The 14,347-nt window shown below is 38.4% G+C and overlaps 2 protein-coding genes across 13 annotated transcripts in view; one reads left to right on the top strand and one right to left on the bottom strand.

Moving 5' to 3' along the window:
* Positions 1–14,347, top strand: part of LOC129721459 (opsin, ultraviolet-sensitive) — a 253,856-nt gene that overhangs the window by 42,418 nt on the left and 197,091 nt on the right. The window lies entirely within an intron of this gene.
* The window catches only part of LOC129721462 (carbonic anhydrase 7), a 55,121-nt gene that overhangs the window by 39,726 nt on the left and 1,048 nt on the right, over positions 1–14,347 (bottom strand). For 4 of the 8 annotated variants that reach the window (XM_055674035.1, XM_055674029.1, XM_055674027.1 and 1 more), the window contains exon 2: positions 7,113–7,428. In XM_055674035.1, the coding sequence (XP_055530010.1) occupies positions 7,113–7,179 (67 nt within the window). In that variant the 5' untranslated portion in view covers positions 7,180–7,428. Of the gene's footprint in view, positions 1–7,112; positions 7,478–14,347 lie in introns of all 8 variants that reach the window. The other 4 variants (XM_055674034.1, XM_055674031.1, XM_055674033.1 and 1 more) reach the window with 2 other exon arrangements.

Here is a 14,347-nt window from a genome sequence, read left to right on the forward strand (position 1 = left end):
ACAGCAGATCGTTTAATTGTCTGATAAAGGAGGTTGTTACGAACTTTCCGAAAAAGCTTCACTTTCAAGACATCAAAATAGTCTAGGTTCATAGAAGCAAATATTAGTTGACCTGTTGGGACGGGGAGATTCTGTCAATTTTTTTTTTGCCACTGATGTAGAGGTTGTCATAGCAGGCAGTTGGTATCCACTCATGAAGTCTGTGCCAGGCGTGCTCGCATGTGATTGGTACATTGTTCGTGAAAATACGACCTTGAAACTTTTCATCAATTTTCACTGTTTCACAATCAAGAAACCATGATATATGAAGAATCACAAAATAGTCCATCATTTTATCATTCCAACGGCATATTGATTACTATGATCCGTCATGTGATTACATCAATATCACCGTTTGAAATCTTTCATTCCAACGTTACACCTTGGTTTTAGTTTTCCGCAGAATGTATCTCGGTATAGTGCGGTTAGACGTAGTCCTTCGTCAAAAAGTCGGACCAGGACTAGAGGGGCCCCTTGAATCAGGAGGCCCAGGGCATTTGCCTCCCCCCCTCAAATCCGGGCCTGTGTACGAACCTCCATATCCTGGGAATAGATCGTCCGATTTGTACTCAATTTTGTTTGTTGTGTTCGTCTTAACACATAGCATTTTTGTACGGCGAGAAAGTTTGTGAAGTATTGAAGGAGAAACTTTAAAAGAAATCGATTTTACTCTGCAAACAGCAGTGTAGTAGAGAAGCGTTCTTAGAAGGCGTTGGCAGTTGGAGTTGATTTGTTTATCGATTGACAACCTTCACTATTGCTAGATTTTTCTTTCACTAAAACGTGATTAATCGGTTATTTTTTAACGAAGCTACAATGAAAGGAAATAATTCAGTTGTCAACGATTTGTGATTAATCCGGTGTATGAAGAGAAAATTTTAGTGGCTCAGCTAAACTGGATGAAATTCAACGGTACCTTTAAAATATTTATCAACCAAAATATATTTGAACATTTAAGCAGGTATTAGACAAAGCAAATATTTGCTATTTTTCAATACGGATTTTATTTTGTGCAAATAAAAATCGTACCAAAAATAGCAAATACTTGCGTCGTCTAATACCTGCTTCAGACATCTCAGATCCAGCATTCGGAAACCAATATACCGCCAATCAGAAAACCCAAAATTGAATTACCGCAATGCAACGCGATTCAACTACAGAAATTTTCTTGAAACAATTGTTAGCGATTGGCAATGGAGAAGTACCTGTTAAAGTGCTCATCGGACTGGTTTCGGTTTCGAAAAATTTGTACCGTGTAATCTCGACGAAATAGGAGTTCATATAGAATTATGCAAAAAACGTTGGGTAATGTATATAAATAATCAAGAAGAAGCGACCAATTTCCGAGAAAATTAACCCGCCATTTCTAAAAAATGAAAAATTTTCAAAATTCCTCACGTACAAGCATAGAATACGTGCTTGAAAAAAGTTGGACTTTTTTATTCTGAAACAAGGTAAAAATGCCAGATGTGGTTTTCATCTATTTTATTCCCACAAAATTTCAATCGTTCGATGACTCAGGAGCTCATTACAAATGCGTTTCGGAATATCGTTTAGGCTCTTGTATACCACGGTCACGTGAATGTGAAATGTTGGCAGTGAAAAACAAACAAAACGACGATTTGAATTTCATAATTCCGAAAGAAATTCCTGATAAATCATTAGATTTTATGAATAAGTAAATAGATTGTTTAAACAATTGGGAAGCAGTAATCAACTATTCAAAAGAGTTCCCTAACTCTTCAAGATCATCCAGCGATTCCCTTATTCACAATAATGTACATAATTTACGGTTAAAAGTTGAAAATGTCATTCTCATGCCCAGAAACCTTAACCAAACAAACAATTGTATTTGGACATGATTGGTCGAAAATCATCTAAAAACAAATGTAGTACAAGCGACGATACTTGAAGGTAAATTCAAAGGTGAGGATGTTGTCATTCCGAAAATGATTTGACTTTAGAGTTTAAACGTAATGTTTGGATTTGAAATGAGTATTAAAAAATCACAAAGTCTATCTTTGAAAGTGTTAGGAATCAATTTAGAATTTTCATGCTTTTCACACGTCCTGTAATATATTGGAAAGTCTTCCTGTTTGTTTATTTTCGTTGAAAGTCGTCTTCCAACTAAATTTAAAAACTGTTTCTTTTTGTGTGAGCAAAAAAAACTGTTTCTTTTCAGTAACTAATAAAACCCCAAAAGCCTCGAATATTTGAAATGAAAACATGTGGAATCGTGAATGTTCAAAATTGAATAAAAGAAAAATAGGCGGAACAAAGATTGATATTGCTACAATGTTTACATTAATAACAGAAACTAAAAATACTTCTACTTTATCACATTATTATTATGCTTTAAATTCAGAATGAACCCAATGTAGGGTCACTGATGTTTACGAGAAGTTCTCATTGAAAGTTTTTGATTTTGTCAGACTTACCTCCTTAGAAATTCAATATTCGACTATTCGAATTTTAACATGAACTCACTAGTGCATGTTTTAAACGTGAAAAAAGTCTGATTTTAATGTGATTTCCACGGATGATCCAATCACGTATGAACGAATCATTGGATACTCGAGTTCGACTAGTAACATCAAGATAAAATTTTCCGAAGAAATCGAGAATAGTTAACGGTACAGAAGGTGTGACTCGTTGTTGACATTGCACTTGAAAAATAGTGTAGTACCGGCGACACCAGCAGAGAATTCTCTGTCCCTCGTTGGTTATCTTTTGAAAACAGTAAATATATAAATAGCGCGATAGAACAGCATTGGGGCCGCTCGTAATTTGTTGAATGAGTGATTTTTCTACAGAAATGATTGATCGATAGCCTTTGTTACATAAATTTTCTTCGTCAAACAAAGGTAATAAAGACAAGATTTTCTTACTGTCAAGTCAAGTCAAGTGTCTCATCCTCAGCAGCGCGACATCAAGTTCCGCGAACCCCCGTCGAGGGTTCCCTTCTGTTATGCTGGCGATGTAATGAATGCCCCCCCCCCCCCCCCCCCCGACTCAGCCAGCGCAGTGACACACGTCGTGTGGTGAATGAGGGAATTTCAACACCGCCAATGTTGTTTCCTTTCCGTAGAATCCGTCATGCAAATTGTACGAACACGCAGTTCAACTTCTCATTAAGCCACAATTCGGTCGGATGGTTTCGCTAATTTCGACCAAGACAGAAGTACGTGTAGCAAAAAATAAATAAAGCAAAAGGCAAACACATCATCATATTGTACTTTAGGTTTGTTGTTTGTTTTAGCCGATGCATGCTAGCCGCTTCCGTCCAATTGGTTGGTAATTTCGGAAATAAATCGGCATCTTTTCGCACCGACATGTGCTAGACTTAGTCGGACTAGGCGAAGGAGCAATTTCACGGAAACTTGTCTATGGAGTTGGTAACACCCAGATACAGGGAAAACGTTGTAAGTTTAGTAACAACTTTTAACAGAGCCAGTTTTTTCGGTTTTTCATAGTAATTCTACAAAACGTTGCTAAAAATATGAAATGTTAGAAGTTGTTGGAATTTTCATACAAAACTGTTACTTGCAATTTTTTAAAATTGGTATGAAATCCCTCAAAGGAACTGTTCATGTGTCTTTTACCGCACCAGGTAAACCGACTACTTACAGCAATTTAGGTTGTTATTCGTTGAATATTTCCAGCTGGTGTGAAAAACAAAAACATAATTTGGTTCGAACAATATGATGGTTTTAAATTCAAAGAACCACAACCCAGCTGGTGACAATGGTTGAGGGAAGAAGACAAAATTGATATCAATAATAACGAACATGCCACTTCAAACGGAATCACTAAATCATTCGAACAAAAGATGAAACCAATCCGTCAACTAACGCATTCATAAATAACAATAACGACCAACCGGCCGGAGATGATCGCGTGTTTTATTCTTACCCATTAAAATTATTGTCGAGGGTTTTAGTATCTTTGACAGAGTGTTTTCGCCAGCGTCGTCGTTGCCGTTGATTCCGGAGGCACTTGCCTGACTTTTGCGTGCTCATAAAAATCCATTAACTGCCTACAAGAGAGTGACGATCCGATCGATGGCGGCTGTCTTTGTCTTTTGTATGGCGTGAAAAAAGGGACCAGCTGGACTCCGACCAACCGACCGACAGCTCTATTGAAGAAAATTTTATGGTGAATTTTTATTGCAAGTGTAAAAGACAAAGGGCCGCTGACTATTGTTGGACGTTTGGTTTAACCCGCCGTATGATGTACGATCGATCAGGGATGTGTTACTTTTTTGTAAATGTGAATGTCTCCATTTCCGCACAACTTATTGCTTAATGTACACGTAATGAACGAATTATAGCGAAGCTGATTTTGCACTTGAATATCGGTTTCAACATTTCATGTAATGAAAACATGAACATGTGAAAACAGCTACTAACACGAGGTAAGTTCACATGTCAGACTGTGCGAATGTCGCCACATGTCCTATGGAAAATTCATGACGGTAAGTAGGAAATGAAAAATAAATACAGTCCACTACATATTTTAAAGCTAGGGAATAATTTGTCATCTACTGAAGCAAGTCAATGTTATCAGGAAACAAAGGACAAGAAAGGTCTGCGGAATAGTATATGCAATTCTAGTTAGAAAAATATCAAAATTCTTCTTTTGAGCTTCATGTACTTTTGGCCAATCTTTCGAAGTTTCTGCTAGTTTCCAAAACAATCAATAATTTTCCATTATGTCGTTAGGTCTTTCCTGGCTGTTTTTGAGAATACGAGAAAATTTTTTTTTCGTTTATATTTATTTCGTTAAGGACTGGACCTGGTAGTGTAAGGAATGTCCGGTTCTGGCCCAAACGCTGTTAGGGTAGTCTTCAAAATAAACAGAAATGTCTTCTACGGTAAATAGCTACCAAATTTCAATCCCAAAAAAGCACTTCCTAATAAACAATTACTTTTTGTTTTGTAAAAATGAGAAAAATGAATAGGGAGACTGTTTATAAATAAAACGATACTTCGAATTTTCGATTTGTGCGAATATACTTACTGACGTAAACGTTCTTAGCACAAAAAAATAACATCACAAAGGGTTAGATAAAAATATAATGCCTCTATCGCACATTTCTCTGTGACTTTTACTCGACTCGACAACGGCGGGTAACAAATACATCAGGCACACTTCGGCCGGCTGCTGTTAGAGAAAGGCACTGTTCACGGTTATGCGCAAAGTGCAACACCGACAAATGTGCGCTAAATTAGACTTGGCACTGGGCCAACCCAAAGACTAACGATAAACATCTGCTGCAGTTTTCCGCTGCTGTTTTGTGTTCGAAAATACCAGCCAGCAGTGTTACGTAGCTAGTTTTGATTATTACATTTGGTTGCCGATGCTGTGCGAACGGAACCGCTTAAGTTGAGGTTATATTACCGTATAAACATCGTGTTCATTCTGTCTAGTTTAACATTTCGGCCAGTAGACAGTAGACGGGTCGAATCACTGCAGCTTGCAGCTATCCGGCCAAAGTAGCAACAGCATTAATTGATTGAATTAGTTGTACATTGAGGGACCGGTGGGATATGCAACGATACTACAGAGCAGCACCAACAAAAAGCCGGTCCCGGTCGTGAACTGTAGTGCAGATTTTTGGCACTTGTTTGCAGTTGATTTACAGCCGCGAATCGCGTCACCATCGGTGACGGAAAAGGGGTGCAATAAAAAATGATAATGTAATTTCCGACAGTAACAAGAGAGAGAGAACGAGAAAACAATGAAATTCGAACTCCAGCTCGCGTCACCGAATTCATTCCTCTCAGGAAGCTGTCGGATTAACCGATCGAGAAGCATAGAATTTCTTACTTCCTACAATGTTCGATTGTAAAATGTGTCCCAAGCAACAATTGAAACATAATAAAAAAATATTTTTGTGATCATATGTTGCACTAATGAAATTCCGAGGTTTTAAGAAACATTTTTTGTTACTACGACGAAATTGTAAAGAAACAAGCCACAACTAAAGTTGCATCGCTGCTTCAAAAATCTTCACACCAACAACGTAATTCGCGAGGTTGGATTTGTTGTTGAAACGTGTGAACGGCATTTGAAAACTTAACCTTCACTGAATAGATCAAGTGGGTGGAGCATATAGGTTGCCAACGTGATGCTTGCGAGATACAAAAAACAAACACACAAAAATACTTCTAAAAGTTGCTGTCATGTTTTGAAGCCATGTAACAGCAACTTTTGCTCGATCGTTCGCCTTATATTTGTTTTTAGATAAGGTTATTTACTGCGTTGTAACTTTTGACGATTTGGACTAGAAGTCGTCCAAAAAGTGTGGGTCTCTAAAACGAAATGTGATAAATTGCTTTGAATTTCATTATCACGCTGAGGTACTGATGAATTGAAGAAGCAAAATTAAAACTGGTAATGACCATTAGCATGATAAGGGAAGCAATATTTAAAATTTATCCATGAACTAGCAAGTGTTTCCACAGCAAATGACGTGAATAGTATAAACGAGAAAAGTGAATAGAAATCGATTACTGGAGTTGAATTCTCAAATTTCTGGAAACAACCAAAGATAAATCGCTATACAGACAATCTTTATCCATTCTGACCATTTGCCATTTTACAATCTTACCGCAACGCCATGTAGTTTCTATTGCGCCCTAGTTGCTACTACGATGCATCTTCGTAGCTGAAACTTTACCATGCAGCATTTACCATGTTGTTATCAAATTCCATGCATTAGTTCATACACGTTGCGGTTTCATTCTTGAAACTTGTGTTGAAACAACGAAAATGTTGCAATTGGCTCCACCTCCTGCGCTTTTTTTGTTATTGTATAAGAAACTGAGATGTAACTGCAACTTAATTTCGCATAAGAATTTGTTGCTGTGATGCACAAAGTTCATAATCGAAACAAATTTTGCTGCTTGGGGTCGCTTGTCTATTGTCATCCTCCCTATTCTCAAATTGAGCATAAAATTTTATTGGATGAATTTACTAACTAAATTTCGCTTAGATACTACCAACTCCAACCGGGACTAGTCGCATATAACACGATCCGGTTTCGGCTCGGTGCTAAATTGATAAATTACCTGATAATATCACAATTGATGCTATTAGCATAAAACTGCCACTGCTAACAGAGGACCGTTCGCTCATCTTGCCGCCACACTGCTGCCTCCTCCTGCTGCCTGAAGACCAAGTCGAGCTTTCTTTGGCTAAAATAAATTCTATTTTTTGCTTGCTCAAAGCCGTATTCGAACCCTTGCTGCTTCCTCACGGTTGACGATCAGCTTCTCGCGGTAAATTCGGCTTCCGGTGCGGTGGGTTTATCTCGTATGCCTCTATTGGCTAAATGTTGCTAACACTAGTCGGGAATCATCTGACGACACTCCGGACGCGGCGCAACTTTTGGGAGGAAATGAGTCTACATTGTATGCTGGTTGCTCGAAATTCACTTTTACCAACACAGAGAGACGAGGCGGATCGGTTCGTTGGGTTGCTTCGTTTTAAGAATTTTACTCAGGGGATTCTATTCTGCCGTTCAAATCATAGTAGTCCCATGTTCTACACAAATGCCGGCAGTTTATCGCAATTGTGATATGTGTTTTACCAGTCATCAGTTTTACCAGACAATTAAGGATGGTCATTTTGAAAAGCAATAAACTAGAAGAAAAATTCCAAATTCTTCCTAAAATAAATGGCCGAGAAAAACACCTTTAAATAATCCTAAATTTAGTTTGGAATAGCTTCTGGAAAAAAGGAAGCTTTTAGTTTTGAATAATAACACAAAAAAGACTCAAATCTAGCTTCAAAATTTAAAATCAATCTAACTCGCAGTTTATCGGCCTAGAACCCTTCTTCGGTTTATCAAACTGTGCAGTGAAAATGGAACAAAAAGTGATAACCAATTGATGGGATGTCAAAAAGTGTTTCCAATCTAAAAGATTTATAACACCAAACGAAAATCGTTCGAAAAAGCTCTTAGAACTCAAAAAAAGAGCTCTTTGTACATACGTCGGTCTTGTAACGGGGCACTGTCCGAGTAGATATCATTTAAAGAACATTGGCCGGGCTCAGGATGGTATCTGCCGCTTTTGTAATTTTTGATAGCGAGACACCGGGCTGTGCAGTTGCGGTACTTTATTTAAACGCAGATCAAGGTTTCTTGGCAGTGGCTGTTTACAGCCTAAAGAGATTTGGTCTTTGAATCCTGGGAAGCGGATTGGCTTCATAAACCATTTTGCAAGGGGACACGTATAGCAATTGACTAGGATATATTACAAAAGTTCAAATAAATGGACAACGTAATTCTAATTTCCTAACAGAAAAAAAATTGAGCAATGAATGAGTACAAAATAGGTCCAAATTTTTCATGACAACACCAAACGGAAGAAGTTAAATGAACAATCACTCCAAATTTCTAGAATACTTGAACCGACAGCAGAAGTAAAACAAAAATAATTTCACATTTAGACCAGAAAAGCCATATAGGAAAATAATCCCATAGAAATTCATTTTCAATAGGCTCGAAAACGCACTAAAAGAAAAAAAAGAAAAGCTTGGATTCATTCCAAATTCTCCTGTAAATGGTTCCGAAGTTCTAAAAACAAAAATTATTTCAAATGTCGCTGGAAGTTTTTGATAAAAAAAGAGCTGAAATGTAGATTTCATATCAGTTGTTGCAAAAAATTATTAACTGCAGTGAAGAATTATTTAGAAGAAATCGAAAGAAACATAACCACAAATTATGTTTTAAATGATTTAAATCACTTCTAAACGCCAGAAACCCAACACAATGGACTCCAAGATTCACTCTTAATGATTTCTAGCAAAACAAAAATAGCCAAAAGTTAGCTCAACATTTCTGAAAAGAGCTCTTAAACACAGGAATGGCAAAACACAAGTTGATTAAAAAGAGACAAAAATCGAAAATGAAAGCGTTATAAATTTTCCTTAAACCAGCTCAAACCATTTCTAATCAAAGAAAAAATATCTAATTTTAGTCAAAAAAAAAATTACCTAAAAAAAAACTGAGACCAAAAACGAAAATATTAACCATGTAACAAAATTCACATGTTTCCAAAACTCTCATATATATTTTTGTTCGCATTTCAACCATTAACATATGAAACCAGAATGATTCCGGCTTCAGCTGGAACCATTTTGTTGATGCATTTATAAAAAAATGAGTGCATGATTACTAGTTCAAGTGAAAATTGCAAAAAGCGCTCAAAAGTACAAAACAAACAATATACCAAAAATTTATTAATTTTTATTTGAGCTTTTGATAGAATCACTATACACTTAACATTCACACACTGAAAATATATTTCAGTTTATTCCACGAAAACGTATGTTTTATATACAAAACCTTTTGTTATTTTCTGCAACGAAACCAATGCGTAATAAATATGAAGGTACTTTCGTCAGAACTGTCCAAATTGTTACTGATTTCTATTCGAATACGTAACGAAAGGTTTTGAAAATAAACGCAATCAATCGTACAAACAAAGACTGCATAATGTAAATAGTACGAAAAATTAGTAAACTCACGCGAATAGTTCGTACAAAGAACGCTGCATAATGTAAATAGTACGAAAAATTGATAAACTTACGCAAATAATTCGTACAAAAAACGATGCATAATGTAAATAGTACGAAAAATTAGTAAGCTTTTGCAATAATGTATACATTATACGAAATCAAAAATAAAAGAGAGCTTGAGAGCTTGATTTGATCGGCACCGGTTTGCCACAACGCGATTCTAGTTCTATCGATTGCAAGAGAGCGACGACGCGCGCGTTCCAGCTTAATCCCAGAGACGTACAAATGTTCACGAAAGTTATTTCAATATGAAACTTGAGTGAAGGGTAGATGTATCGCGGCGGTTCTATCGATGCGAGTGTGATGTTGTTCCAGAAGCGTATAAATATTCTCTACCTCATCGTGGGAAAGCAACGGATTCTGACCAAGTTGAAGGAGTGGAACTCACGACCATCTGCTTATCGAAGCGAACTCTGTAACCATGTGGCTACCAGCTCTGTTTATACGAAATCAAAAATAACAGAAAACATTCAAGTATTTACTCGTTGTTATCCACGTTCGTGAATTGGACAAATAAAGCGTAAGTTGCAATTCTACCCGATAACTTGCAATACGAATGTTCTATAAAATCAACAAAAGTGCTATACAATCTACGAAATTAATATTTACGAAATGTACGTGAGTGGAATAACGAAAAAATATTTTCAGTGCATTACACTTTTAATCTACTTCAGTTTTTAATTCCATTTTTCTTCTTCATGTTCGACTTTTTGGATTGGATTTAAATATTATTTACAGTAGTAGAAATAACCAAATTAAAGCAAGATTGGGTTCTACTAAAAACACTACTAACAAATTATATAGAGCAGGTGTTTATAAAATTGCATGTCCTCTTTAAGTCTCGAAAAATTTCATAGCACCAGAGTAGTATATCTCCCGAAATTGATAAATTTTATGATTGCATTATTTTCTAAGCGCTTCCAAAAGCTAGAAAAGCCAAAAGCAAAATAATCAAAAATGAAACCTAAAATAACTGGAGGCGCTTTGGAAGCATAGGAAAACAAACCGGAAATGAATATGGCTCCTAACGCGTTGTACTTTGAGCAATTCCTGATCTTTTTATTAATCTAATTCTCTTGAATCTGTCATGCCGCAGTAGTGTTGCTAGAAAAATTCAATGGTGAGCCATTAGTCAGATATTCAACCAGTTTGAGGGGAATAACTTTTTCTACAAGCATCGTAGCGCCGTACGATCTTAAGAAGAGTTTTTCCCAGGAAAATTTCCTCCAAATATCATGTATCGATATATTTTCAGGGGCCAACCGCAAATCTCTAGAGAACAAGTTTTGAAAAAGTGGATTTTCCCATATAAAATCGTATGGAAAATTTAAAAATCGGGCGCAAAAATATAGTTTCACTGATCGATCTGAAAATTTACACAGTTGTTGTAGGACCCATAAGGAACACGAAAAGTGCATGGGAGCGAAAAAATAACACCATCGCTTTTTTCCCATATAACCGTGTCCCAGTCTACTGTACAATGCGCTTGCGGAATACTCCATGTTTCGACGAACTGGGCATGTATAAACAAAACAAAAAATTGTGACATAAAGAGGAGAGAAAGAGAGAGAGAGCCATTTGGAACAGAACTGGGCATGTATAAACAAAAAAAAATGATGACATAAAGACGAGAGAGAGAGAAAGAGAAAGAGAGAGAGAGAGAGCTTACATGTACATACTCTCATTTCTTTCTCAGTTTATTAGTTTTACAGTGAGAGAGCCTCAAAAAAATCCAAATTTATGGCTGTCACTGCGGCAAAATTATTACTTCGCACACTCCGAAAAACATGATCTCACTGCCTCGACATAGCCCACCATGGGACCAAATAGGCGACTACTTAACATGAGCAAGGATAGCGGCTGGAAGGGAGACCTGACTAACAAAAATCTGGATAAGTTTATGCATGCGAATGCAGGAGCGAACGTAGAAGCAAATGCGGGAGCGAACGTGGGAGTGAATGCGGTTGCGGTTGGAACACCAAATCCATCCGCCAGAGATGGCATCCAGCGGTCCCCAGCGGGACCAACCGATGCGGTTAACGGTAGCGGAAAGGCGGCGACGCCCAAAGCCACAGGGGGGATCCAGCGGTCCCCATCGAGGTCAACAGACGTGGCCAAAGGTAAGGCAGGTACGCCTAAAGCTACCCCAGACAGCGAACGTGGCTCCGGAAGGTTGGGGCCTAAATCCCTTCGTGGTGGCGGCGACTTCAACGTTTGGGCTGTGGGAGTGGGGAAGTCGCTGCACTAACTAGAAGGGCCAGATCCCATTGGAAGCTTCGGCGAAGCTCAACTTATATTTGGCAAATGACGGCAGAAACGGTGCGGAATCGATCATCGGACTGATTTCGAACTGGAGGGTAGACGGTCACACTAATAGCGACCAGCAGTCGGTCAGCTATAGTGTGTACACGAAACCAACGAAAATGCCAATACGAACTCAGAGGCTCGTCAGCCCCGGTAGAGCAATCACCAGCGATGTTAGAGCGGATCATTGAGGGACTCTTCCCACACCATCAGCCAAGCCACTGGCTGAGTTACCACAAATAGCGAGTGACGGCAGCCGCACAGATGTCGAGGAGGCGGCAAAGGTAATGAACGGTGATCTCATTGAGTTCGTAAACTCCCCGAAGATGAGCTAGGCACTGTGACCAGACGGAATCCCGAACCTGGCCATAAAGGTAATCCCCGGAAAACCACCAGCTGACCCATCAGCATATAGACCAATCTGTCTGCTAGACACAGCGGGCAAGTCGCTTGAGAGGGTAATCTTCAACAGACTTGTGAGATTCACCGAGAGTGAAACCGGTCTGTCGAGCAACCAGTTTAGCTTCCGCAAAGGTAAGTCCACGGTGGATGCTATTCTTTCCGTTACTAAGACAGCCGAGGTAGGACTTCTGCGTAAGAGAAGGGGCGTTTGCAATTGCGCAATTGTCATGCTAGACGTGAAAAACGCGTTAAATAGCGCCAGCTGCGGACTCTATGGCCTACGCGCTTCGGAGTCTCGGAGTGCCGGTGCCACTGTACAAAACTTTCAGAATCGAGTGCTGGACTACTACACACATGAGGGTCAGAAAAGCGTCCCGCAAGGTTTCATCCTATGTCCGGTACTGTGGAACGCCATGTATGAGGGTGTACTGAAGCTTAAGCTCCCACTGGGAGCGATGATTGTGATCGTGCGGACGATATAACTCTAGAGGTCTACGGCGAGTCAGTCAGCGAGGTCAAGTTGAAAACCGTGCTATCCATACGCGTAGTTCAGAATTGGATGCACAAACAGAAGTCATCGTAATGAACAACCGTAAATCGGAACAGAAGGCGGCGATTAGTGCCGGTGGATGCACTATCGCCTCAAAGTGATCCTTGAAGCTCTTGGGAGTAATGGTCGACGACAAGCTCACGTTTGGGAGCCACGTAGATTATGCCTGCAAGAAACCTTCACGACTATAGGGGCATAATCGCGCATGATATCGGTGGTCGTAAGCGTTGGGTACTTCCAGTTACCGCGGTAAACTGGTAAGCACTTACAAACTCATATCGAACCGTATCATACGTGACATTATGCGTCCTGACTGGCATGATGTCTATCAGCAACCGCGACGATAAGAAGAATTTGACAAAATTTTCATGCGTCGTTTTGGACGATGACATCGTAGAAGACTTCAAACAACTTCTAGCATTGGTGTATTACACTACAATAATGGTCAGGAATGATATCGAAGAGTACTTCAGGACAAAAAAGATGGCTGAATTCCCAAAAAATATCTTCTTTGGCAAGCAATTTGTACCTGTAAAGCTCATCTTTCATCTTCACAGGTACAATCCATGAGAAAAATTTCCAGAAGAAAATCCATAAGAAAATTTACCAGAAGGAGTGTCTACAAAAACGATTGCTGCCTCTGTTGATTTTGTTTTGGTCTGATTCGGTATGCTGCGTCCAATCAAAAGATGTTGGGCTCTGATGAAGCGGACGCTTTCCGGAAAAAAATCAGGATGTCAAAGATAACAAACATTTTCATCAAATCTGGACTAGAACTACCAGCAAGAATACCGAGAAGACCGTAGAAAACCTAATGGATGAAGTGAAGCGCAAAGTGCGAATAGTGGGAACAAGCAAGCATTAGCCACACTTGCAAGTAATATGAAATTACATTTTTGTTTAATAAAACTAGAAACAATTTCACTATCTTATTTGACTTATATAAGGGGAAATAGCTTACTCGGTAAAATGATCTTTTTGCAATAGGGAATATAGATTTTCGCACAACAAATCTTTTTTATTTTTTCAAACGTTAATTTGAGTTTCCGATTTTATTCTAAATCAAACATGTTGGAATTAAAAGAACTCTTTCTCAAGGGTCCAAACTAAATTAATACGAATTCCTAATGCAATTTAGATTATTAAAAAATAGAGACAATAGTGCTGAAAACCTATAATATCTCTTTGAAAAATCTGCGTTAAAACCACGCACAAAAATTTTGGATGGAAATAGCTTCCTCAGATTCCGAAGCATTCTGTTCCTATGAAAATGAAATCGAGAATCCAAGGCTTAGAAACACCTAAAATATGAGATTCCGACTGTATCGTTCTAAAAGTACAAATGTCTCTTGTGATTCGATAGTGATCTAAAACAATACTAAACTCACTGTTTAATTACATTCGTGATTAATGATTCGGAATTCTCAAATATTGAAATGCTTGCACAAAGCTAGTTGTGATTTC

This window comes from Wyeomyia smithii, chromosome 2, assembly GCF_029784165.1.
Source record: "Wyeomyia smithii strain HCP4-BCI-WySm-NY-G18 chromosome 2, ASM2978416v1, whole genome shotgun sequence".
NCBI lineage: Eukaryota > Metazoa > Arthropoda > Insecta > Diptera > Culicidae > Wyeomyia > Wyeomyia smithii.